The 25,353-nt window shown below is 36.2% G+C and overlaps 1 protein-coding gene across 1 annotated transcript; it reads right to left on the reverse strand.

Annotated features, from left to right (window-relative positions):
• Window positions 1-245: 245 nt before the first annotated feature.
• On the reverse strand, window positions 246-20,668 carry LOC111142354 (ALX homeobox 1). Its single transcript, XM_022495381.1, has 4 exons — window positions 20,443-20,668; window positions 17,138-17,442; window positions 14,041-14,169; window positions 246-853 (listed from the first exon to the last, which is right to left on the reverse strand). Exons 1-4 carry the CDS (start codon window positions 20,666-20,668, stop codon window positions 533-535), a joined length of 981 nt encoding a protein of 326 aa, XP_022351089.1. The 3' UTR covers window positions 246-532.
• Between the last annotated feature and the right edge of the window lie 4,685 nt (window positions 20,669-25,353).

Genomic DNA, 25,353 nt, shown 5'->3' on the forward strand with positions numbered 1-25,353 from the left:
GGCCTGCAGATAAATTCTCAGCAACAGGGGATATACCCATTGTGTCTTAGAGCCAGAGAAAGAGAAATAACAGTCAACTCCCCAAAACACCCTGCTTCAATATTTACCTGACAGCTTTGGTATCTTGACACTTTCCCAGTGCATTTCCTCCTTTATCAGATATTATTTTACAAGGGATTTCTTGTTATACAGAACTGACATAAATCAATCTATAACAGAGGAATTTGTTTAATACATTTATTCTTTTAAGAAGTTGCATGGTCGTATTTCATCGACTTGTACAATAGAAAAAAAATTTACTACTAAAACAGAGTTTGTGGAGACTGATGGATGGTAAACCTATTTAGTCTTTTCAGAGGTTCATTCTTAGATTTTAATGTTAAATAATAACAACTATTCATTTAAGCTGGTCTCACTGTATATCTTGACCTTTAGCAATTCCACACACAGCAGCTTATTGTGGTATCCTTTAAATATGAGAAATAGAATGTTTTACTTTGCCATTAAAGGAAAAATAAAAGAGTACTGTATGTTACATGGCCCACGAAATATTGGCAGTGTGCTCCTTGGCTTTCATTCGAAGAACTGCGATACTGGAAGACCTCCTTTCAAATTCTGGCTTTGTTTCAAATGCATGTCCATTGGTAGCCCCAGTAAGAAGCGAGTCAGTGAAAAAATTGTTGAGGGGCACGTGGCCGAACTGGTTCTGGTGGTTTGAAAACCCTGTGTAACTGGAATCTGTCCGAGGCGAGTGAGAATAAGGTGTCATGCAGGAGGACGTGTCACGCGGTAACATGCATGAAGTAACCACAGAACCACCACTCGCATTTCCTGCCCACAAATTGTTCTGAATCTGGAACATATAAAACAACAAATATTACATTTACGCATTCTCACTTTTGTTGCCTCACATTTGTTAAACAGCGTTGACTCAATTTTGTCAACTATTCATTGTTTGCTCCCATTGGGTGGTCTGTAATGACATTCTGAGTACATAAAGTGATTACTAAAAAGTAATTATTTGGAAGATTCTTCCAATCTGTTATACTGTAATAGATCACCAAAACCCACATATCTGACATCAAATACTCTCAAAACATGTCAGTCTCTTGAGGATTCTTTTTATAGTCATGATTTTTAAAATGAAATCTAGATTTAGTCATGATTCACGACAAATTCATGTGTTTAGAAGAGCAGTTTAAAATACGGTTTTAAGTTTAAATATAGCTTATCTTTCTAAACTCAATGACACAATTGCAATATCTGAAGTTCTGCAGTTGGACTCAGTGTGGCAGCTTTTGTTGGAAACCATTCCTGATAGTTACTCTGTAGATTCTTTAATCAAACTCATTATTGGGAATGTTTAGTCTTTCATTGCCTTCTATTTCCTATAGTCTTAAATATATAGCTCTGTGAATATGAGCAATATATACATATTTTAAACATTTTTTCTATGATTTATCTATGATATGGTGAGGTTACAACAGAATTATGACATGTAAAATAAATTAAAATTCTAAAACATGACCATTACCAAATAATGAAAACAACTGAGAAAAATATGCGGGTACTAGCAAAAATATTATAAGAGTACAATTAAAGTACTATATAACATTTTATGTAAGACTGAAAACTAGATTGTCACTTGTGTGCAGAAAATTCACATTTCTTAGTATTAGGAAACAACAGACACAAATTTCTCTAAATTTACTTGCAGGTAAAGGAGACACTAAGTAGAATTAGTATAATACGAGTTTTAAATAGGAGGTATCTTAGACCAGCTATTCAAACTAAGACAAGGAAAAAAAAAAGTGATCACATGCATTACTGAGAAGCACAGAGAAAAATCATGCCAACAGTAGTAGCTAAGGGAAAATGAGAGTTTGAGCCTTAGAAAACAAAACTTTAAAATTGCAATACTATTACAAAAATTTGAATTACAACAGAGCAGTAATACCTATGTTTATCACATCTGGCTTCCTTTTTTAAAATCAGGATAATTAGTATCATATCCTCAATTGTTTTTAACACATATACAAATAATGTTTGCTTATATTTATTTTTACATAAAAATCCCAGTCTACTGCATATAACCTCTGGTGTACTCTCACAATACTCACACTTAAATCCTTCTTTTTAGGACAACTGATTTTCAATAAATAGCATAAAATGTCACTGAATCTTCTACATGGCACTGGTGGAGATGTTACTCTGTCACTCAAGAAAAGACTGCTTAACCAGTTTCAAACATAAGAGAAAATCTGAACGACTAATTTCATCTGTTAGTTGGGACTTCAAAGATTGGCACAATGCTCACTTCAGTGTTATTTCAGAAATAGTTATTTATATAAATATATTTATAAGCTGCTTTAAATATATTAAACCTGTGAGACATATCTATAGATACATATAATGGTTTGCACATTTTATTAATCTTTAAGTCACCATGGGTTATGTTGTTTTAATTCGAGCTGATTCTACTAAATGGATCCCACTTTAGCCAAAATACAATGACTGGTGCCACTGATTGCTGAGTTATGTATCTCAAACCAGTAAGAGGGACTGTTAATGTCATTACTCTGTCAACCTAGCTCTTCTAACTTGATCTGGGTGATTTTCCTCTGACATTCAATCAAACATTGTGCTACACTGCAAAAACCACAGTCACATGTCTGACAAAAGGGCTTTCAGGAAATGAAAGTGAACTTGCTTGCTTATTTTTGAAAAAATAAATGAAAGGCAAAATAGCGGTAGAGAAAGATTATTTACATTTTAAGTTTGTTAAAGGATTCCTCAATTTATACATAGTATTGCTGAAATTTATTATTAAAATCATCTACTCATATTTCAAATGCATAGAAATGTAATTAATAACTAAGTTTAAAAAAAGGAAATGAGGATGATAAAGGCAAGGAAAGTAATCTATGAATGTAAATTAAGAAAGTGTTCTCTCCCTAAAGAATTAATATTAATCTATTAATTAATCTCCCTAAAATAATTCATATTAATCTATTATAATTCATATTCATATAATTCATAATAATTCATATTAATCTCCAGTTTCCCTGGCACAAACAAGTATTTTTAGTTTGATCAAAACTTCTTATCTGGACATGATCAAACAAGTTAAATGTGCTACTTTTGGTGACAGAATTTCTAGCGTATAGAAAGAAATGTTTTCTTAACAGAACAGACTGGTAAAGCACGTTACTACAGCAATATTTTAGTCGGATTTGAGAAGATACCCATATAGTCCCTTGGGTAGTGATAATGTTGCACATTTTTACTGGTATGTCCTATCTCCTGATCTCTATCTCCTCCACCCCATATCTTTCTTTCATTTAAAAATTCTTGGCTTGTCTTCATCTGACTTTAGGGTTTTATTTGGTTTTGATATTGAAAGTTAGATCCAAATCATAAAAAGACAATATCCCCAATGAACTGAGTTTTTGCTTCCTCTGAAGCATTCCTTCTGGGTGATTAAAGATCTGATAACAACAATCAAAATCATCCTCATGACAGCTAATGGCTATCAATTAATTACTGCATGCATGGTATTAGATGTACTGTGAAGACTCCTCATCATTTCTACACACTAAAAGATGCTTCTTTGCTTTTAGTAGCCCCATTTAGTAAAAGGTAAAACTACAGATACAGAGAGCTTAAGAACCTTCCACAAAATGTGTAACTCCAATGACTCCAATGGTAGAGGTCAAATCTGAACCCAGAAAATCTTAAGAAATGCAACAATGATATAAAAACTAGTCTTACAAGCTGAAATTATTTATTTACTTATTTCTAAGTTTAGCTTTGTGGGGGTTCATAGGCTCTATACTCTGACAGCAAAATCCCCAATGTTTGCTCATAACTTTTTATTCATCCTTCAGCTTAACACAATACATAATAAGCACTTAATATAAATTTATTATGTGACTGAAAAACACTTGAGGAATATGAAATTTGAACTGATCCATTTTTCAGATATAACCAAAATTTTATGGACAATTTATGCTAATATATCTAAATTTGTTTCATGATATGAGCTCCATAATCACTGTTCTGTATAATCTTGACAATTATGAAAATTTCATCCCCAGACACTATTGACTGTATTTCTCTAGGTAGTTTTATTTCCCATCAAGTACTTATTCTTCATCATAGATACATCTTCTTGGAGATTCCAACCCATTAAGCATGGGGTGTGGCTTATGGGATCTGTATTAAAATGAGGGCAATGACAATATTACAGGAATTCTGAAAATCACCTGGGATTAGAAGACACTACTGAAGTCCAACTTCCTTCAAAAGGCAAAAAAACCCTTGTACACTTTCAATTATATTTAATTCTTGTAATAAGAAGCTCACCTCTTTAAAAAATTTTCATTCCCTTTAGGGGAGCTCTGTAAAAAAGTGAGCTGTTATCTTCTTCTATCACTTCCATTTCCGTTCTTTAAAAATGATACAGAAGAGGTAGCATCCTTCTTTCATGTGAAAATCTTCAAATAGCTTAGGCAATTATGACACAAGTCTCTTTTTCTTAAACATTCCTCAAAGGCAGTATTTCATCAAATAAGAAAGCTGTTAGAGCTTGTGGTTGAATAAATCTGCTGTCAAGGTAGGCTCAGTCTGTGGGGCCTTCACCCCTCCACCAATTCTATTTTTATGCGAGTGGTCATGTTAAAACTATGTTCTCGAACCTACAAGGCCTAATGTCTAAAACTGTATATATATTTGTTAACAGAGAAGCCACACAAAAATTTCGCCAACTCATTAGAAGAAATAGATTTGCTATTAGATTTTGGAATGAAAGAATACATTTTTTTTCCTAAATAGGATCACTACTTTTCTTTTTTGGACTATTTCAGAGACACCTACAATGGTGGAGCTCAGTACCAAATAAATTTTAGGTTTTTTGTTTTTTTTTTTCAGGCCTCTAACTGCAAAATAGTAAGTAGCCTCACAACCAGGAATACCATTATTAAATAATATCCATGTCTTACTTTCCAATGTGCCAAAAAAAAAAAAAAAGACTGCCTTTACATTTTTTCTCTTTATTGTATTTAAAAGAAGTAGAAAATCTAAAAACATTCCATGTTTTAACGTGCTTCACAACGTTTTACGAAAGTTCTAGGGGTACCGTTCAAAGCATTGTCCAGGAACTTAGCCAACTGTATCCCATTAGCATGAATGGAGGTTCGGATGACTTACTACACTCTACTTTGAACATGTGCCCCTTAATGTTTTTCTAATCAAATGAAAAGTTAAAATTTAATTACTTCATGACTTTGAATTTAGGAGGAAAGTTGTTGTTGTTGTTGTTGTTGTTTTGTCTGATTCTTTCCAAATAGAAATAAAATTCATTTAACACTCATTTTTCTTCCAAGGAATTAAAAAGTAATATATAGGAAAGAAAGGGTCAACATGTATTTGTATTTTACACACACACACACACACACACACACACATACACACCACAAACACACAAAGAGTTTTTCACTGTGGATATATATTCATGTGTTGAAATCATATGGTAAATAATGAATGATAAATTACAAATCTCATTTACCTTCACCTTATAAACTTGATATATTCTTTTATAATCAAAACTAAAAACAAAATTTTAATATATTAAACCTAGTGTATTTTTCTAATATATTTACTGATTTTATTATAGTAAGCAACTTTTCATATTTGAAAAAAACCTTTTAAAAGAAATGCAAGTTTGTTTCTCTTTGCATTAGCTGTAAAGTACCATGATGTATAAAAAACAGTTTCATGACAGCATTACATATTCTATTTCCTAATGTTACTGCAGTTTAGAAGCCACTACCCTATGGAATTTAATCTGTATCTAAGAGACACACTTAATAACATGAAATCAATGAGTAACAATCATTCCCTAATTTTAAAGCAACTCTAAAACTAAATATTTTTCCACTAAAACAAGTTTACTTAACCTTACTCCTTTTCTATATATAGATTGCGCTTACCTGCCACCAACATCCATATGTACACACATACACACACACAGCCCACACACACATGCTATACTCATACTACCTTCACACCATATGCCTACACATGTCCCTGTGGGAGTTAAAGGTTGCTTTAAAAAAACACAGGTCAGGGATTCACAAAGAGGTATCTGTAATAATGCTTTAGCAATAGCTTCTTTGCATTAAAATCCTAAAGTTGATTTTTGGTTTTCCTCTTTGAGAGAATGTTTACATTTATTGACCACTTTGTATATTATTGAACTTATTATATAGATTTACTACTACATTATCACTTCTATAATTGACCAGATTTTTATATGGTCTCTTTAAAAAATGCTAACATGACTTTCTGCAAAAGCAGTTTAATTTTTTAAAAGGCCATTAAATTCTTTATTAGCATAACCCTCTCTTTAAAATTTAGGGTGATAAAATGTTAATAAGAGTCATACACTTAGTAACTTGAAGATATTTTTAGCTGTTGACTGATTTTAGGGTTCTAATAACTTTTCTAGTAACTACATCAAGAAGTTGCTGGCAGGGAGAAAGATTATAAATGTTTTTCTAAATAGTGAACTTGCTACCAGTGAGTAAGTCTCACTCGCTACCAGAGAATAAGTAAATAATTCTCAAACACTGACAGTTTGTCCATCTGAAAAAAAAAAAATCCCAATTAAATTAATTACAAAGGGAAAAGATTTATCTGAGTATGTTCAGGTATACTTAAGATAGAAATGAGGGTACATTTTCATCAGTGCCTACTTATTAGCTGTAATTTTCACATTAAAAAAACAGATAATATAAAATTATTAAGATTTTTTTGGAACCAATTTACATTTCAAAAATTTCAAAAGTATACCTTTTAAACATATAGCATCATTAAGATGTAGTGATTAGAAATTACTTATCAGGAAAAGGTCATATATTAAATATTGGTTGCTACTTTAATTTTTTAAATAAAATTCCATCTTAGAAATATGTGCAGAGATTTGGAACAAGGAAGAGTGAATTTTCCATTAAAAAAATCACTATAAGATATAACAATCATATGAGACAAAAATCTGAGAAAACTGCTTTACAGAAAAGTAAGTATATATATATATCTTTTTAGTGCAAATATTAAAAGCACTAATCTTCATAAGAAATGGTAATGTCTGGAAATTTTCAGAATGACATCACATTAATGTGTTTAAATTTTGCATTATTTAAATACTATTTGAAATAGGTGCTCCAAGTCAAAAGCCTAAGAAACATTAAGGACATACTTTTTCTCTTCTTTTAGTGTTGGATGCATTCTTAAACTGTATGGTAGTTATGGTCATTAAAAAGACTAGTGGGAAATCTCACTTTATATTCCTAAAATGACACTTTTCAAATCAACTCACTTAAGGAGGGAATAAAATAATAGGATTTGCTATTTTGCTCATTATTCAGCAACAATGATCAACATGGAGTATTTTCCAATTAACTGTCACATTTTTTAATGTATTTTAATATATGCATGATAGCCATTGTTGACAGTGCTTGATTCATTTTTAATGACACAATTCTCCAGTTAAAACAAAATCCACAATTATAAGAAACAAAGATTAAAATATAAACTAAGTTTTCCTTGTGAATTAATAATTTAAAATATAAATCCAATATGCACAGAATATTTTTAAATTTAGAGGTTACATGAGGCTTAATAAATATGACAAGCAGAACCTCTGAATTAAAACATATTCTAAGTTAAGGAGGGCACGTATTGCATGGAGCACTGGGTGTGGTGCATAAACAATGAATCTGGGAACACTGAAAAAATGAAATTAGGTTAAAAAATAATAATAAATTAAAAAATAAAATAAAATATATTGTGAGTTCACATTAACAATAACAGCATGTGCTGCAGATTTTAACCTACAGATCGTTGTCATAGACTTCTCAGGCTTAATTTCCCTCCCGGTTCTTCTCCATCCCCTGTAAGATAGTTTTTATATGTATAAGCAACAATAGCACTCTTCAATAATTTATTTTTGCATTTGCCTTATTATTTATTTTGGTAATATACTCAAATGCTGACAATACCTGCTTCATGTTACATGTAACTTATTTTTAATATGTACTTATACATATATATTAAATATTCTTCATAAAAATTGTTATACAGCTTGTATATTTTTATACATTAAATTATATTAGCAATTTCATATTAATATGACTTGTTGACCCAATGATGTTAATATTTTTGTCCCTCCATTCTTCCTAAGAGAAGTTTCACTGTATCACTATGGGACCATTTCATTGGTTGTCTCACAAATATGAGAATATTTATTATACAATGCATCAAGTATAGCTACATTACTAACATTAAAAAAAGATTCTTGGTTATTTATTTACTGTTTCAGATGCCTTTCAATTGCTAAACCACAGTGGCTGAAGGAGACAAGTTCCATATTCTTTCTTTAGCTTAAGGGAACCTTTAAAATTAGTAGAGAGCTAATGCTACTCTTAAGAGGGGCAGAGTGAACAATATTTTCATAATCACTATTTTATAGAAACATTAACATTTCCTTAAAAAACTGTAAATTACAATTTTTGAAACAGAATTTATTAAACTAGAAATACTGTACAGCATTATCTGTATTTTAAGTTGCTCCAATGACTATATATATATAAATATACATAATATAAATAAATATACATATATAAATTATTTATAACTTGAATCCAATCTTTGGTATGTTCAAACTCCCAGTGGCATACATTTATTAAGTCATTAAACAACAGAAAGCAAGACACTGCGTGGGTCCTGTTGTATATTATGTAAACAAAGATTTAGTTATGATTCTCACTATACACTAAGTAAAACCCTATGGAAAATTTTGGTGGGAAACAACTTCAAACCTTTTAAAAATTTTTGATGAAAATATTTTCTTCATGAGAAAATAATTTTGGTGGATTAAGAATACACTCAAACATTCCATAAAGTACCATATTTGGTTGTCTTAATTTAAAGAGGAAAGTACATTTAACTAAATCTGATCTTCCCTAGACCTTTAAGTAGTGAATTTACTCAAAAATCGGATTAGTTTAAATGCTACAATAACAGAACATTCACACCCCTTAGCTACCTCTCTACTGTAGAATCAATAATGACTAATGGCTATTATAGAGTTGTTACTATTTATTGAGCACTCATTATGTACTAGGCAATGTCCTAAGTACTTGGCAGAAACTACTGTTTCTAATCTTCACAAACATCGTATGAACTTGTATTCCCATTTTATAAATGAGGAGAAACATGCCTAGAGGTTAATTCATTTGCCAAAGTTCTAAAATCTACTAAGTAGCAGAGTCAGGATCTGAACCCACAAGTCCCTGGCTGTGAAGCCCACAGTCAAACATTAACACCTGGTCCTCCTCAAGTTCCATGACTTGGTTGTACCGATTGTTTGGAAATCAATTTAATTGTCACAAAATAATCGTCACAAATAAGAAAAAGTTATCCTCCACACCACCAACTCTTGCACCGATAATACCTCCGTTTTACAAAGAAAAAAATCTGAAGATCAAGGAAGTCAGGAGACTTACCCAAAGTTACCCAGAGAGTAAATGATAAAGTTGATGCACATGTGATCTAAGCCAAACCTAAGGTCATGAAACTAGAGATTCTTTTAAGAATGAAGGCTGGCTCTAATACTCCAGAAAATGCTTAGATCTTGAAAACTATTTTATTCAACAAAATAATTATTTTAAAAAATGCTTTGGTGTCCATAAACTAGAAATAAATTAGAAACTACTCTTGATAGATGCTTGCTTTTTCAACTCTAAGACAAAATTACATAGGTCCTTTTGGTCTGCTGGGTGTGGGTTGCATTAAGAAGTGTCTGCAGAATTTGGTATGAATATCACCTAGTTTATAATCTTGCCCAAAAAGGAAGATATTTTTTCTGGATCATTTATATAACCCCCATGCCTCACACAGTACCTAGCATATATTTGCTGCCTAAAATGCAAATAACTCTGGAAGAAAAAAAAATTAAGTTGAAAGTGTTCTGCAAAATCTTTGTAATCTATTTCTTTCAACAGAGGAAGAAATTGAGACTCAGAGAGGGAAAGTGAACTGCTAAGGACCCCAGAGATCCAGAAATCATCTCTTTTTACTGAGAATTGATTAGTTTGGGGTTCATAAGATATTCCAGAATGTTGAAGTGAAATGACTTTTTTTCACATCTATTCAGTGTATACATAATTTGCTTAATACTGTTGTAATCTTTTTTTGAAACATAAATACTTTTTTAAAAAGAATACCTGAAAACAGTCTAAAAAGTGTTTACATTTTTTTAAACACTTTATATCATTATTTTATATATTTAAAAAATGAAAGCATGCTTGTTTTCCAACATGATTTGGTCTTTTAGGGTCAAAATTGAAATATTTCATTGCTCAGTGATGCTGCTTAAAGAGCTCTGAACCGCTGCACTCAGAAAATCTGGACTTAAGTTCAATGAGTTAATGGCCATACGAAAGAAGCCTGGGTTAAAAAAAGCCCTCAACTGCTAGGTATTAATTTTACCAGTAGGGCTGTTGTTACTAATTTTTTAATAAGATCAATGGAAACAAGGTATTTAGAACACTTTAGAAAATATTAATTACATTCATAAATAAACCTATTATAGGTTATATAGAGATACTTTTATAGTTGGCAAGATTATTATCTGCATTGAACAGACCTGAAGAGACCATTTTCTCAACCATTTCTGTTTTCATGTATTTCTGTGTATGCTTTTGTTTTCCTGCCAAATTGTTAGTTCTTTATTTCTGTCCTGTTTCTAGTTTCCAACTTTTTGGTAATTAATATTTTTTTCTGTAATTAGTAACAGTAACCAAGCTCAGTGTCTTATTGCACTAAGTTGTTGGATTCTGTTTTGGTTCTTATTTTTCTGATTATAATTTCTATTTTCAAGGCACATGCTCAAAAAAAAAGTTTCCTTTAGGCTGAAGCTTGCGAGACATGATCTTGGCATAATTATTTCTTCAAAATAAAAAAAAGTCAACTACATATTTTTAAGTTCAGATGGAATTTTCCTGACTTTATCCAATACCCACAGTGGGGAGTGAGAGACATTCTGATTTCAGTATTTTTGGCAACCAAATGTCTAATGACTTACCAATATAAAAAGTTACAATAGATTTTACAGTATTGTTTTATTACTGTTGATGAATTATACTGTCAAAATAACTTCAAAAACAATAACTTCAGCATGTGATGCCTGTGTTGCCATACTTAAGAGTTGGTATAACCAATGCACATAAATTTTGGAAAAACCACAGGGAAAATTAGTGCAAAATTCCCATGACCTGTGAAGGGAAATTTTTAAATTAATCCTTTGTTGGAGTGAAAAAGACTATCAAACGTATAATTTGATTGTACCATCTCCCTTCCTGCTTGAGGTACTTAATACCGGAAGTACTAGTAGGTTACCTCGGTGTGCTAACAGACCATCTCTAAAGCTATGAGGCGAAGTAACACAATGGCAAGATAATCCTAGGAAAAAAGAATGACTAAGAGTGTATTAAGTTACATTAAGCCCTTATAAAGAGTTTAGTTCGTGCCCAGCACTCTTCTAAATGTTTTATGTTGCACTGAAGAAGAAAGGTAAGTTAGAGATAAGGCAACCACCAGCAAGGCACAGGGAAGTGGGGGGAAAAAAAAACCCACAAACAAACAGAAATGGGGTTTCCAAGGAAAAAAACAAAAACCGAAATAAAAAGATGCAAAAAAAAGTATGTTGTAGTCAGGTGTGATGGAGCACACTTGACTAGTAAGAGTATATGAAGTCCATTTGAAAAAAGTTCATTAATTTGTAACTTTACTATTTCTAAATTTATCACAGTGAAGTAGTTTGAAATATTTCAAATACCTGCCAATACACACCATCTCGGTCATATGCATTGTTATTTTACTGGTTCTGTGTTTAGTTTCTGCTCCCCTGAGCGAAACTGAAAACCTGCATAATGCAACTTAAGCTTTACGCTCCTTTGGTATTCATTTATTAATTATTCAATCTTTTCAATACAGCCGTTGGGAGAGAGTCTATTGGATGGATTAAGATCTTGCATGTAGGAGCCAGACTGCCTGAGATGAGATAGATCCCAGCTTCGTCCCTAATGAAGGTAAGTATCTCCCCTCTCTGTGTCTCAGTTTACTCATATGGAAAATGAGGATAATTCATCAATAACACCTATTGTGTAAGATCGTGATAAGGATGAAACGAGTTACTCCATGTAACCCTCTCAGAACATGGCCTAATCCTATAAGGGTCATGGCTGTGTTAACAATCACGAACCCACCACAGTGCCTGCTCTCATGGAGCTTAGAACCTACCAGGGAGACTTCCTCACAGCACTTTGTTCACTACTCAACTAGGACACTCAAAACTATTGGGTGAATCAAAGCTCATTTGCCCTATGTTGATAAGGAGCAGAATATATATATATACATATATATACATATATATATATATAATATTTATTATATATTTTATATTTTTATATATTTTTATATATTTAAAGGCATATGTGTATATATATGTAGAATATTTATTATATATTTAAAGGCATATATATATATATATATATATATATATATATACTTTTAAACTGAAGGAGAAAAGAAACTCCTTTAAGATAAATTCCTAGAGTAAGAAAAACAAGGTCCTCCTGAGGGCAGGTATGGACCTTTATTCCGGAAGCTCCTGTCTTCTTCTAGTAGACTGCAGTGGCAAGGCTTAGCTGCAACAGCCCTTCACAGGCTGTCCTGTGAGGACACTCCTGTGATCACGGGTCATTGCTGTCATCACGGGCTGATTCCTTAACTCCCCATGGGTCTCGTTTCCTAACGTTTAGAAGGACAGAACCAGGTGATCTCTGAGGCTTTTACTCACATATGATAATACATTAATAAATTTGGTGAATTTATCTGGAAGGGTGAAGCTCTCAAAATAGGTTTTTAAGAATCATAAAAAGCATCAGAATAGATGCACAAAGTTAAAGGACTGAATTTGTGCTCACAAGGTATGAACTTAGAGTTGAAGAAAATGAATACTCTTCAGTTTGAGGTTGCAAAGATTTGGTTACTGGACTGTCAAGGTCTTCCCCCAGCATATATGTTACATATTTGTTTTCAAAATGGTCTGTAACAATGTATATCCTTAAACAGTAAGGAATGAAATAACAAATATCTCGCTCCTTATAATACAAGTGTTCCTTATCATGTATCAAATATAGTTCTGAATATTGTAACTCAGTAATAAGAAAAATGAATGTCCAATTAAAAAGATAAAATGTATCTTGTTTACATGAATTACAAACTGTGAGAAAGAAAAAAAAACTCAAAATTAAAGGGAAATAACGAGAAGAAAAGGAATTTCTACATGCTCTTTAAAATGAGATGAGAACTCCCATAGAAAGGGGTGGATGTGTTTTTAAAAGTGGTAAATTTTTTAAATGATCTTCAGTACTAATCCTATAGATGTTTTAAGTAACCAAAGGCTAATGTTTCCCTGAAACAATGGACTAGAAACAAAGCTAGAAAGACAACATAGAAAAAGGGATATTTTTAAGTGGAACTGAAGGTTTCATAGACCACACCAGGCACTAGGTTAGGGGATGGCTCATAAAACATTAGCCACAGAGACAGCATGCCAAGCAATGCTTTATTTATTTGTTTAAAAAGTTAACAAAGGAAATGAGTCTGAATAGTTAAAATGTAGACTAATTAAAAGGCTTATACTGTGAATGATGCTACTTCAGTTGTTGGCAATGTGTGATAAGGAAGGGACCCTAAAATATTTTTGAACAAATGGCTCTAAAAGTAAATAATAATGAAATAATTTTTTAGTAAAATAAGCATCTAACAAACATGCAAAAAGTCTTCTGGAGGTTAACATTTTCATTCTTGACTATTGCATCAGACATAATAAAGCCAATAATAATATTCTTTTTAGGAATATACAAACCACATCTATTTTTCGCGATCAGTATTCTGTGACGTTTACCATACCTGTGGATAGCTGTCAGTCCTTGGCAAAACTGATATATCATAGGTGGCAGCAAAATGGCTTTTAGCTTGTTGTATTTGGCCATAACGTTCTCTTTTTCTCCACTTGGCCCTTCGATTTTGAAACCAAACCTAATTTTTTTAAAAAGTAGAATTTTAGCTGAGGAATATTTGAAAATGCAATGGTGTTGTTAAAAGACACAGATCAGAAAGAACAAACCAGGTGTACAAAATCACTAAGAAAGAAATTTATGTCACAAAAGTAGCCACAAGTTTTACTTTCTATTTCACCCTGGTAAGTGGTATGTCCATGAGGCAATATAAATTAATAGAAAGGGAGGAGATACTTAAAAAAATATATTTACTATGTCTCAGACTCTGGGTTTGGTTTTTTTTTTTTCATTTTGGAAAATAAAAAGGAGTTAGATTATATGATTTTGAAGACTCCTTATGTCTCCAAATTATCATAGATAATCTTCCTCTCAGAGAATGCTGCAAATCTGGAAGCCATTCATGGTTTTTTAGTATGGGGTTATGCACATAACATTAACCCAGCCAAACTATAACCAAATTAATATCTGGATCTGTCAAAACAATTATCTTTAGAACATGTCACAGAGTGAAGACTGTGTTGGGTTGTACCCATACCTTAGATAATCTTAGAAAAATTTAAACACAAAGATTACATCCAAACATATGGTACTGGCAGAAATATAATTATTTAGAAACAGAAAATATTAAGATCACATATTAGATTGAGCATGATAAAGACTATAGGTAAAATGGAACCATCTGAAATTGAACTCTGGTTTTAAAATATACAAATGTGCTTATTACATAAATTACACCATTTATAATACTTATCTTCCCTTATAAGAAATGCTCAAAAATCTCCAAATCATGTAAGAGACTTATAGGTAACACAAATAATAAGATAAATGGGAAGATATATCCACGTTCAAGAAAGCCTATGAGTTACTAGAGCCTCTATAGAATCACTAAGCTCTCATCCAAATTTCTCTATTTCTATACTAATAATATTTATCATAATAACCATCTTCCTCATCACTAATTCACACATGGAACTCTCCAGAATCTTCACTTAATATTTTAATGGATTAAAGGGAAACACAAAAAGTTATATTCAGTATGTGTTATTTGATATTTTTGAGTAGACATTTCACAAGCAGCTGTCAGGAAGCTCTTCGGCTCTTCTGAACTATGTTCAGAATACAAAATACTTACAAAAGAAGCTGGAAATCACATTATCAAAGTGCAGACTGTTAAAATTTACTTAAAATTTTTACTTTTTCATAATCAATTATAATCTTCTTTATCTTTACCATCATACTTATGCATACATATGAAGCCTCAGTTCAATATGCAAGCATGTGCTGCAAATTTAAGGTGGGACTTTAGTTTCCAGCAATTAAAATAAGGCTATGAGAGCTACCTGTTCAGTATGGTTTCTTAGAACACTGCTGGTAAAGGTGTATTACACACAATGCCTAGGGCCCATAATAACAACAACAAAACAAAACATAAAATATTTTCTCCCTGACTTCACAGACACTAGGAGTATAGTAAGGGAATTTAGTAATGAAGTTTTTCTTTTTTTTTTTTCATTGAGAAAAGAGATCTTTACAATCTCCTTAACATAGGTATGAATTTTTGCTCTGATATGAAAAGCCAGAAAGAGAAAACCTGAGTAAATTACATTCAGGTTGGCTCTCTGTGCATGTTTTTAGACAAAAATTAATCAGGGGTTGATGAAATGTTAAGGCGAAAACAACCATTGCACATAGCTGATCACTCTATAAGTAAACAAATTTTTCTATGGTTACAAGTATAACTAATGCAAATATATGATGAACACAAGGCAAAAAAAATAATAATAATAAAACAGCACACACACGGGACTGATGTTAAAACTTGACAATTCAGAATTCTTCATTAGCATCAACTTTCTGTATATTTACTTCCTGAACTAAAATAAAGTAACTATTCTCTCTACAAGCTAAAGAAAAATCCTGCTGCTTAGTATTCCCACACCACAAAATGTTGCCTTTAATGATGAAATGGCCTTGCAATGGCTTAATCTTCAGAAGAAACACTATTACTCTCATGACAAAATTCTTCACTATCTTATTCATTTCTCTATTCTTATACTGTATGGGAATTGCAAACTTTAATATTCTCCTGTTTGGCATAGTAAAAACGCACAAAGAAACAGGCGATTCCCTGAAATTGTTGTTACTTGAGAACCAATAAAATGTTGTTTAAGAATACCACCTCTAGTAAAAATAAAATATGCCTAAGAGATAGAAATTTACTTAATATAATTTTTTAAATGATTTAAAAAGTTTAGTATATTGTGCCACCCAATTTGATGATTCGAGTATAACTTAAAATATAATTGAGTATATATTTTTAAATTACTTTAAGAGCATTATTTCTATTGCTTCTGCAAAAAAGATACAAACTATCTACATTTAAAAGTTAAAATGGAATGGCAAGACAACTATTAGAGCTAGAAAAATTATAAGTGAGCTATATGACCTTTATGTGTAGTAAAAATAAGTTATTGTATATGTAACAATTGCAAATTTGTAAGATTGTTTCATTTTTTTCTTTGTTTTATTATAACCCCAACCTAATAAAATTATAGATCTATGGGCCCTTACACAAAGAATTTACCAATACCTGGTGTGTAATGTAAAAAGAACCTTAATGTCTGATAAAATAGAAAAAAATAAAATAAAATAAATGTATTAGTAAATAGATAGCTATGATTCTGGGTTTTTGCCCTTTAAAAATTAATATTTAAATTAGAGATATTTATGATGTTCTTTTTTTTTTAATAATCATTAATTTGTATGCCTATGTAATAAGTCAAGTGTTCTTTTAGGTTTTTGTGTGAGTGATTAAATTCTTTGCAAGGAAAAAGAAATTTTAGTAGACCTACATGCATATAGTACATTGTTCTATACCTTTAGTTGGAAAATCAGTTTCTTCTTTTGTGACAAAATGCAACCGCTGAATTATTCTAACAGTATCTCCCACTCCCAACACACACCCAAGGCCTTCATTTGGCTCCTACCTGCACCCTGGCCTCCGTGAGCTCTGTCCTCAGAGCAAGCTGTTCTCTGACATATACATCCGGGTAATGGGTTTTCTGAAAGACCTTCTCCAGCTCCTCCAGCTGCAGGCTGGTAAAGGTGGTTCGGTGTCTCCGCTTCTTACTGCTGGATACGTTGCTGTCACATTTATCCCCAAGTTCATCCAGTTCTCCCTTTTCTGGCATCCCTTTTACGGGAGACATCCGGAGACTGTTACAGTTGTCCATAGCTCTATTTAGTTCGGTGTGAAGAGGTTGTCCTTCTACTTTAGTGATCCCATAGTTCACTGTACCCAGAGGGGGGAAAACAACAGTTCTGAGGATTGTGAAACATTTCAATGAAGAAATTAAGTTGAATCATTTACAGCATCAGGAAGACAGTCTGTTAATGATTTAACATGCCAGTATTAATCAAACATCATATCTTGTACTATTATTAATCCACTTTGGGCAGGTTTAAAGCCATTTCAAAATGTGTGACATGGAAGTCATATAATTTACCAGATTTTACAGTTCTATTTTACAGGGCTAATGTAATGATTATGCACATAATTTAGAATCAAATAACGTGATCAAATTAAAAGATGTTCTAGATTTTTTTAAAAAATTGAGCTTAATCTTTGAAAAGTGAACCATATTTAATATAAGTAGTGTATGTATTTATTCACAGCAGACAAAATTGAGCTACTTACATGGCTCAAGACAGTTCAATTTGTAAAAATTGAAAAATTTCAATTTTAAAAATAATTTTTCTAAACCCAAATCCAAACTCTTCCCAAAAGTTATCTTCCTGCTCCACACAAAAGGTATGGACTACATATTTAAGATATGTTTTTTTTCTACTGTATGTTGAATATTTTGACTGTATATTCATGTCTGCTTTTTTAATGTTTTTTTTCAAAAAGTGACCTGCTAAATTAATGACTTTCATGTCAGTTTCTGGAAGTGCTTCTTTTAGAACAGGATAAGATTTAAGTTGACTTATTTAGTGTAAAAACTCACTTGTGATTCTTTCTCAATAGGTCATATATATGATTAGGTCATAAAATATGTTTTAAGACAAAAAGCTTTGTTTTTCCCTAAAGCAGAGACATTAAAACATCTATTAAAAGATTATAAAAGATGTCATCTTCCATTCTGTTTAGGAGTGTTTTACTCTCAGTGATTTCCTCCAGATTTGATTGCATGCTTGCAATATGATATAAAACAAAAATCTATCACATGGTGCCCCACACACACACACACACACACACACACACACACAGACATGCAATGGACGCACGTAATGAAATTGGAAAGAGTTTTTGAAAAAGTAAAGAACCGAGCCGGAACAATAATTTCCAAGGAGCTGCCATACTTTTTTCGTTTTTATCTGTTTTTAAATTGTCTCATAATGTATTTTAGCAACTGTTCTAATCATTATACCAATGTTTTGAACTTTAAGACCTAAAATAACTTAAATGCTTAATATCTTTTATGCAAAAGATGTGATGTAAAACTAGATATAAAGAAGAGCCATGACTGATTAACAATAAGGTTTTGTCTAGGGCTGAGTTAAATAGGGGAACTTCGGTAATTAGGGATGGGGGAGGGGAAGCAGCCGTGAGGCTAAGGGCATCTCAGGAGAAAGACAGGAGCTTTCCTAAATTTAGCGAACTTTGCCTACATTCATCTTACTTAATACTTTCCAATAAAATTCAACCTAAAAGTGTGCTATTTGTTAAAAAGTTGTTAAGGTATCAAAAATCACCTATTTCTCTTCTTATTTTGGATTCCCGACAATTTAAAATAGGATGTAGTCCTATCCAGCAGTTGTTAGGACGCCAGAGAATTGTTTTTTTGTTTTTTAAATCCTGTCCATTCGAATAATTTTACATATACATGTAAGAATTCCAAAAATAAAGATACTGCAGTCTGAAATACAACTGGAAAGCCAAAAATTAGCATACCAAAAATAAAAATTAATTGCGTGTGTCTTTCTAAATAAATGACAAACGATTTAACTGATTTTCTCTGTCCTTCCCACCTATATTTTCGGTTCAACCTTTCAAGTCAAAAGTAATTTGCAACGCGGAATTAGTAAAAGATAGAAGATTTTTTTGTTTTTTAACTTACTGTGTACAAAGTATTTAGAAAATGAGATCCTATGAGCCAGTACCTTGCTGGATTTTGACTCTCCATTAAAACAGGGGGCGGGAGGCTTGTTGTAAATATTTCACACTTAATTCGTTTGTTATTTTAAAGCAACCCGCTCCTTACAGCTTAACTGTGGAATATATACAATGATAAGGAAAAGTCCTCTTGGAATTGTAAACTTGCTTTAGCTGTCTCAATCTTAAAAAAATAGGTTTGTATTGGGTTACAAGATAGAAAAGATAGATGGTTTGTTTTGATAACATTTTGACTTTGAGATACTTGGCCGTTCAAAGTTGAAGACTTCACCCAGAAGCATTCCGAGAGAGGGCTCTTAGGTGGCTTTTAATGTGGAGTCAGAAAAATAGACAATACAGAGTTCGGGAGTGAGTGCTTATATTGGGAATTCTTTATCCAAAGCTACTGAAAGTGATGTGGTGTTTAGGAAAAAAAAAATTATGTGTACTGTATTGCAAACTCAAAGAATCAGAAGTCACAACTTCACACAAGCTAATCCACCAATCTTCCAATTTCACAAAGAGAAATACTGCTACGTCTTGGGAAACTTTTCTTAAAAGGGTTTTCACCTAAAGGAACTCAAAGTTCCTTATTCGTGACAACAGTGACATCCTCTAACAAGCTATGATCGATTTCTGCTCTGTCTGCGAGGGCAGCGCGTCGGGCTCTCAGAGGAAGAGCGCTGTCTTGACTCAATTACACTCTCTTTACCGCCCTATCAGTTTACGCTTGGGTCCTGGACAGACGGAGTCCGGGACCCAGAAGGGACAGCACTCGACAGCTAAAAGAGAACCGCGCGGAGGCAATCTAGCGCCTCGTCCTTCCTCTGCCCTTCCAAGTCGGCGGCAGCCAGAACACCGCTTCTTAAAACGCTCTCTGTTCCATTGCCTTCCTCCGCCCTCCGGACTCTCTCGCTCCCCCTTTCTTTCCTTCCTTCCTTCCTTCCTTCCTTCCTTCCTTCCTTCCTTCCTTCCTTCCTTCCTTCCCTCCCTCCCTCCCTCCTTCCTTCCTTCCTTCCCTCCCTCCCTCCTTCCTTCCTTCCATCCTTCCTTCCTTCCTCCCCGCTTGCCTGTCCCGACACTTCCCCGCACTTAGGGTTTGCGGAAGGGTGGCCGAGGCTCGGGCAGGCGACTCACCGCCGCTCTCCTGACAAGGCGAGGCTCTCTCCAGGCGCACGTGATGCTCGGCGCGGGGCAGGGGCCCGAAGGCCTGCACGCATTTGCCCGCGGACGCTTTGCTGTAAAAGGACTCATTGTCCAGCGTCTCCATAACGTGCTCCAACGCGCCTCCTGCGCCCATGTAGAAGTCACTGTTTTTACTCGGCGGGCTCTTGAGGGCAAACTTCTCGCTCAGAAACTCCATAATCCTGGAAGGCTGTCGCGGAGCTCCTAGGGCGCAGAGGCTGGAGAGCGCTGGGGGAGGGAGCAAGTGGGCGGGAGAAGGGAGGGCCGAGGAGGGAAGGGGAAGCGAGCGCTGCGGCACCGGGAGCTTCCCGGCTCCGAGCCCTTTAATACGTCCGGGATGGAAAGGGGGCACCCGAAGTTGCTTTTATATCTTGAAACTCAGCTGGGCTCAACGGGCAACCTCCCAGTTCTAATGAATATGAAAATAGGCAGGCGACTAACTCCACCCAGGGTCCCCCTCCGCCCTCACCCCACCCCCACCTTCCCCCACTTACCCGGGCAGGGCGCGTCCAGGCCTAGGTTAGACAGACAGCTCCATTTCAGACAAATGCCAGGAGGGACGAGGCCCCCGACACCCAGAAACATTGTCGCCGCGACAGCGGACTGGCATTTCGGAAGAGCTTGGTGAGATCGCAAAGCAGTTAACCCTCCACTCGCTGCTCTCTGCGCCCTTCCGGGCCGGCTGCGCGACACCCGCTCCCCACCCCGCCCCCACGCCGGCCACTCACTACCAGAAAGATTTAGAGGCGTCTTAAGAACTTGAAAGGAAGTATTACTCTAAGGGGCTTTTATTTCATCCGTAAATCGTTTATGTGGAAGATCCACATTAACCCGAATCGCAAGAAGCCAGTTACGTTGGCAGCTCTTCCCTGGGTCGGCCGCGGTGCAGGGGCGGCTTCTGCTTCTAACCCGGAGGAGCTCCGCGTCCCGGCGCTCTCAGCGCTCACGAGCCTTGGCCTTTCCTTTCTTTCTGGAACGCCGCGGCTTGTGGACGTGCTTGCAATGGATAGGAGAGGAAAGCGGAGCCAGACGCATTGAAAGCAATATGCCAATACCAATCTACTTCCTCACTCCCCTCCCAACGCTCCCTTTGACCCACGATTTTATCATTCGATCCAGATTTTAGGAAAACCTGTTAGGAAAAGAGCCTCCCCCAAAGGGCCTTTAGTATAGGCCAGAGGGACGCTCGTTACACAAGGCTTAGGAAAGAGGAAGGCCTTCAGCGCGGTTTTTCAAACACTTAGTTTTAAAGGGTGGGGTGGAATTACTGTGAACTGCGCTTGCCGGGAGCGAGGGGCGCGCGCGGAGCTGGGCGCACTGGCGAGGCGGCGTTTCGGGCGCCGGCACGGCCTAGGCCTGGGTTTGGGTTTGGACCAGGGGAAGGGTGGTGGGGAATGCTAGGTTGGGCGGGGAGCTGGCCGCTCCCTGAGGGCAGGGCAGCACTGCGGGGTTGACATCCCCTATGAGTGGCTTTGGGATTGACTCTGGCTTCCGAGAAGCCCGCGGCGTCTAAGGGAAATATGTTCAGTGCCTTGGGCACGAAAAGGCAGCCATTTGCAACGGGCTCTTGAGTTGGCAAATACGGTGAAAAGCTCCCACAAGTTGGGACTATGCACTGCACCTTCCCAGGAAGGACTGCGTTCGAGGGTCCTGACAGCCTTTCTCGCACAGGCCTTCGCAGCGCCCGTGGCGCTTCCCTAGGCCAGCCTGGAAACGACCCCACGGCCTTGGACACGCTGGGCAGCCCCGACTCTGAGAGTAGTGAAGCCAGATCTAACCCTGGCAAGCATTCCGATGGGTTTGGAAATGTCCAGCTTCTTGCGGCCCTGGCTGGCGCAAGACTCCCTGGTAGACCCTCTTCGAGGCCAGGACAGGCCCGCAGCCTCGGAGGAACCACCTTGGAGCTCTGCGCACCTCTGCGGGGCTTCTTAGTTAGCACGGCCCTGGAAGCGGGCAGGCCTGGAACATCCAGACCTGGGCGAACCGAGCCAGAGCGGACGCCGGGAGGAGCAGCCTCTTTGCGCCCGGGACCTTTCTCCCGAGAGGGGGCTGGGGGCACAAGCTCCGTTCACGTGGCGCCGCGCTCAGCGTGGCCTTGAGCGCGCTGTCGGGTTCTCGAGAGTTGACACTATCCCTGGAATTACACAGCTTTTGCTGTCTTCTTATTACTATTTCCCGAGCCCTGCGGCCGGCACCAACAGCGCACTGTTAAATCTCAAGGGGGCGCGGTCAAAAAACTTTCCCGGGGCTGAGCTCCAGGAGATAGCCAGACTGAATCGGGACGCAAGAACAACCCTGGCACCAAAGGCTGGAAGGAAAAAACAAAAACAAAAACAAAAACAAACAACAACAACAACAACAACAAAAACCCAACAAGGAAATGCTGGCAGGAGGTTACCCCAGGCGACAGAACCACACTTAAGGCAGAGTAGCAGCCTTGCGCTTCTTCCCTGGCACTTTCTAGCTAGTTCTCTAGCTGTCCTTGCCGGAAAGTTGGGTGTCCATTTATCCACTCATTTCTGCGTGGGGTGATGATTTTTTATTCTCCCCTAGTCCCCTCTGTACCTAACCTTCAGAGATATTGTGCAAGTCTGATCTTCTGTAGTAAACATGAAGATAAAAGAAATGGTCATTTAATAGGTTTTTAAAAATTTCCCAGCAGCAAGAATAACGCCTTGCTGACTTGAGGAAACACAAAACAACTCCTTAAACTTAGTTACGTCGCAGAGCTCTGTCAGCTTGTTTATAAATATGCGTCTTAAGAACGCTAAATTTCCTGAAAAACATTCGATGTATTTTAAATGAAAGACATATGATGCAAGCTCTGGGGTACTTGTGTACCAATAAAGATACAGCTCATAGAAGAAAAACTACAGGGAAGCCAAGGAGGATAGCTGCTTAGTAAACGGTTCCTATCCCACACCTCAAACCCATTTTTGATTGTGGTGGTTGGAGGGATGGGTGCAAGGTGTCACCAACCACACTTAATATCCCTGGAGCCTCCTGCAAACGCAAATCTATTACACGGAATGCTGTGTTTGGGGACATGTAACCACTTGTGCCCATAACAGAAGGAACAGCTAATGGCAAACTCCCATAACGAATGCTTAATCTGCAGTTTTTGGCAAGATGTCGGGTCTCTGGTTGCCAAAAGTTGCATTAAATAGATTTTGAGAGGCTGAGATGGAGTTTATGGTAATGACACAGCTTTAGCCCCTGGAGCATTAATAATGCACTTAAAATAATACTAATTGAAATAATAATAATTAAATCGTTTCTCAAAGTCACAAGAAGAGGGACAAAATAAGATTGGAGGCTATCCCTCCTTCTGTGAGATCTACCTGAGCTTTTTCTGCCTGATGCTTTGAGGATAACCTTCCTGGAAATTGACCGTAGCACTTCCATAAATACTTTCTACCCAAACCCGGCATAACTCTTCCCTCCTCAGCGGGCTTTTAAAGCCACCCCTAATCTTCATTCCTTATCCTTCCTTTCTGCAAATCCAACCAGTCAGCTTGCTCAGGGCCGCAGGGTCAGTGTCCTGAGGAACCATCGGCTGGCAAAAAGACCCAGTTTATTAAGTCAGGTTCTAATTGGGATTTTATCTGCGCAGGCGCAGTCTATCGCCCCCAGGCTACCATTCCCTTCTTTGCTCCACCGTTCTATTCTGTCTTTGAGGCTACTTGTGATCTCTTTCTGCACTCTGAGCCTGGGTTCTAAGCTCAGGATTTTGCTCCCCGTCTTTCATGTCGGTCAGATCTAACAAGAGTAAAGTTGCTGTGCCTCCACTTCTCCTCTGCTTTTTTCAAATCTGAACTTTCTCAGTGGGCACCAGCCCTCGCTGGAAGTGGTGGGAGTGCGGTGAGAGGGGTAGGGAAGGGACAGAGATGGGGAACTATCAATTTCTTTTAAAGCCTAACAAAATTAAGGACATCTTTGAATCCCATCACCTTCAGGTCTCTGGGTGCTGTGAAGACATTGATGTTTCTTCACATCGCTTTGGTGGGGGGTGGGGGGTGGGGGGCAGATGCGACGCAGTGCCTGCGGGGGGCGTCAGTAAGTAATGTACCCTAGTCCAGAAAGCAAAAGGATGAGGGTTAAGGGATCTACTGTAGATTGCATTGCAACCTCTTTGAAAACGTGGGTTTCTCCTCATTCCTCTGGTAGGATCAGTTGCTAACAGGGGAAAGGCTATTTTGTGAAGGGTCTCCAGTGCTCCGATTTGAAGTTACATCTAACATTCCTGCAATCAGTTTGTGGTTGTTGCTGTTGTTGTGAGGTGCCAACTCCCCAAACACAGCAATTTGGAGTGGGCTTTTTTTTTTTTTTCCTTTATTTAGCTCCCAGTAGAGCCTAGAAGTAAAGTAATTGAATACATTGAAACTAGTTGAGAAGCCCACTGAAGTGACTATTTAACTCCTCCAGACAGGGACACACACATATGTAAATTCAGATAAGTCAAGTTCAGGTAAGAGGTTGGCCATCTGTCAGCTTGACTTATTTTATTTTATTATTATTTTTTTTTTACTTATTTTATATTTAAAAGAAATTCTCACAGCCTAAAAGCTGCAGTTAATGTTCCCCTCCCCCATGAGAATATATTCTGGGAAATGAAAAATATTTTGAGTACATACATCAAAGCAGCAGTTGAAGCAATGTGTAGACCACTCTAGTTCCTTTCCTTCTCAGCTTATTGAAAGAAACGTCACACTTATAGAGTAATAGTGGGAATGTCAAGATAGTATGCAAGGACTTTAGTCTTAGCACTTTCTTTTTGTGGTGAGAGTTTGAGACCTATTACTAAGTACAATGAGGAAAAATGCGTGCTGAATCAGATGAACTATGCCAAATGTAGAAAAGCAA

The sequence above is a fragment of the Enhydra lutris genome, unplaced genomic scaffold, assembly GCF_002288905.1.
Source record: "Enhydra lutris kenyoni isolate GAN:26980312 unplaced genomic scaffold, ASM228890v2 scaffoldscaffold7, whole genome shotgun sequence".
NCBI lineage: Eukaryota > Metazoa > Chordata > Mammalia > Carnivora > Mustelidae > Enhydra > Enhydra lutris.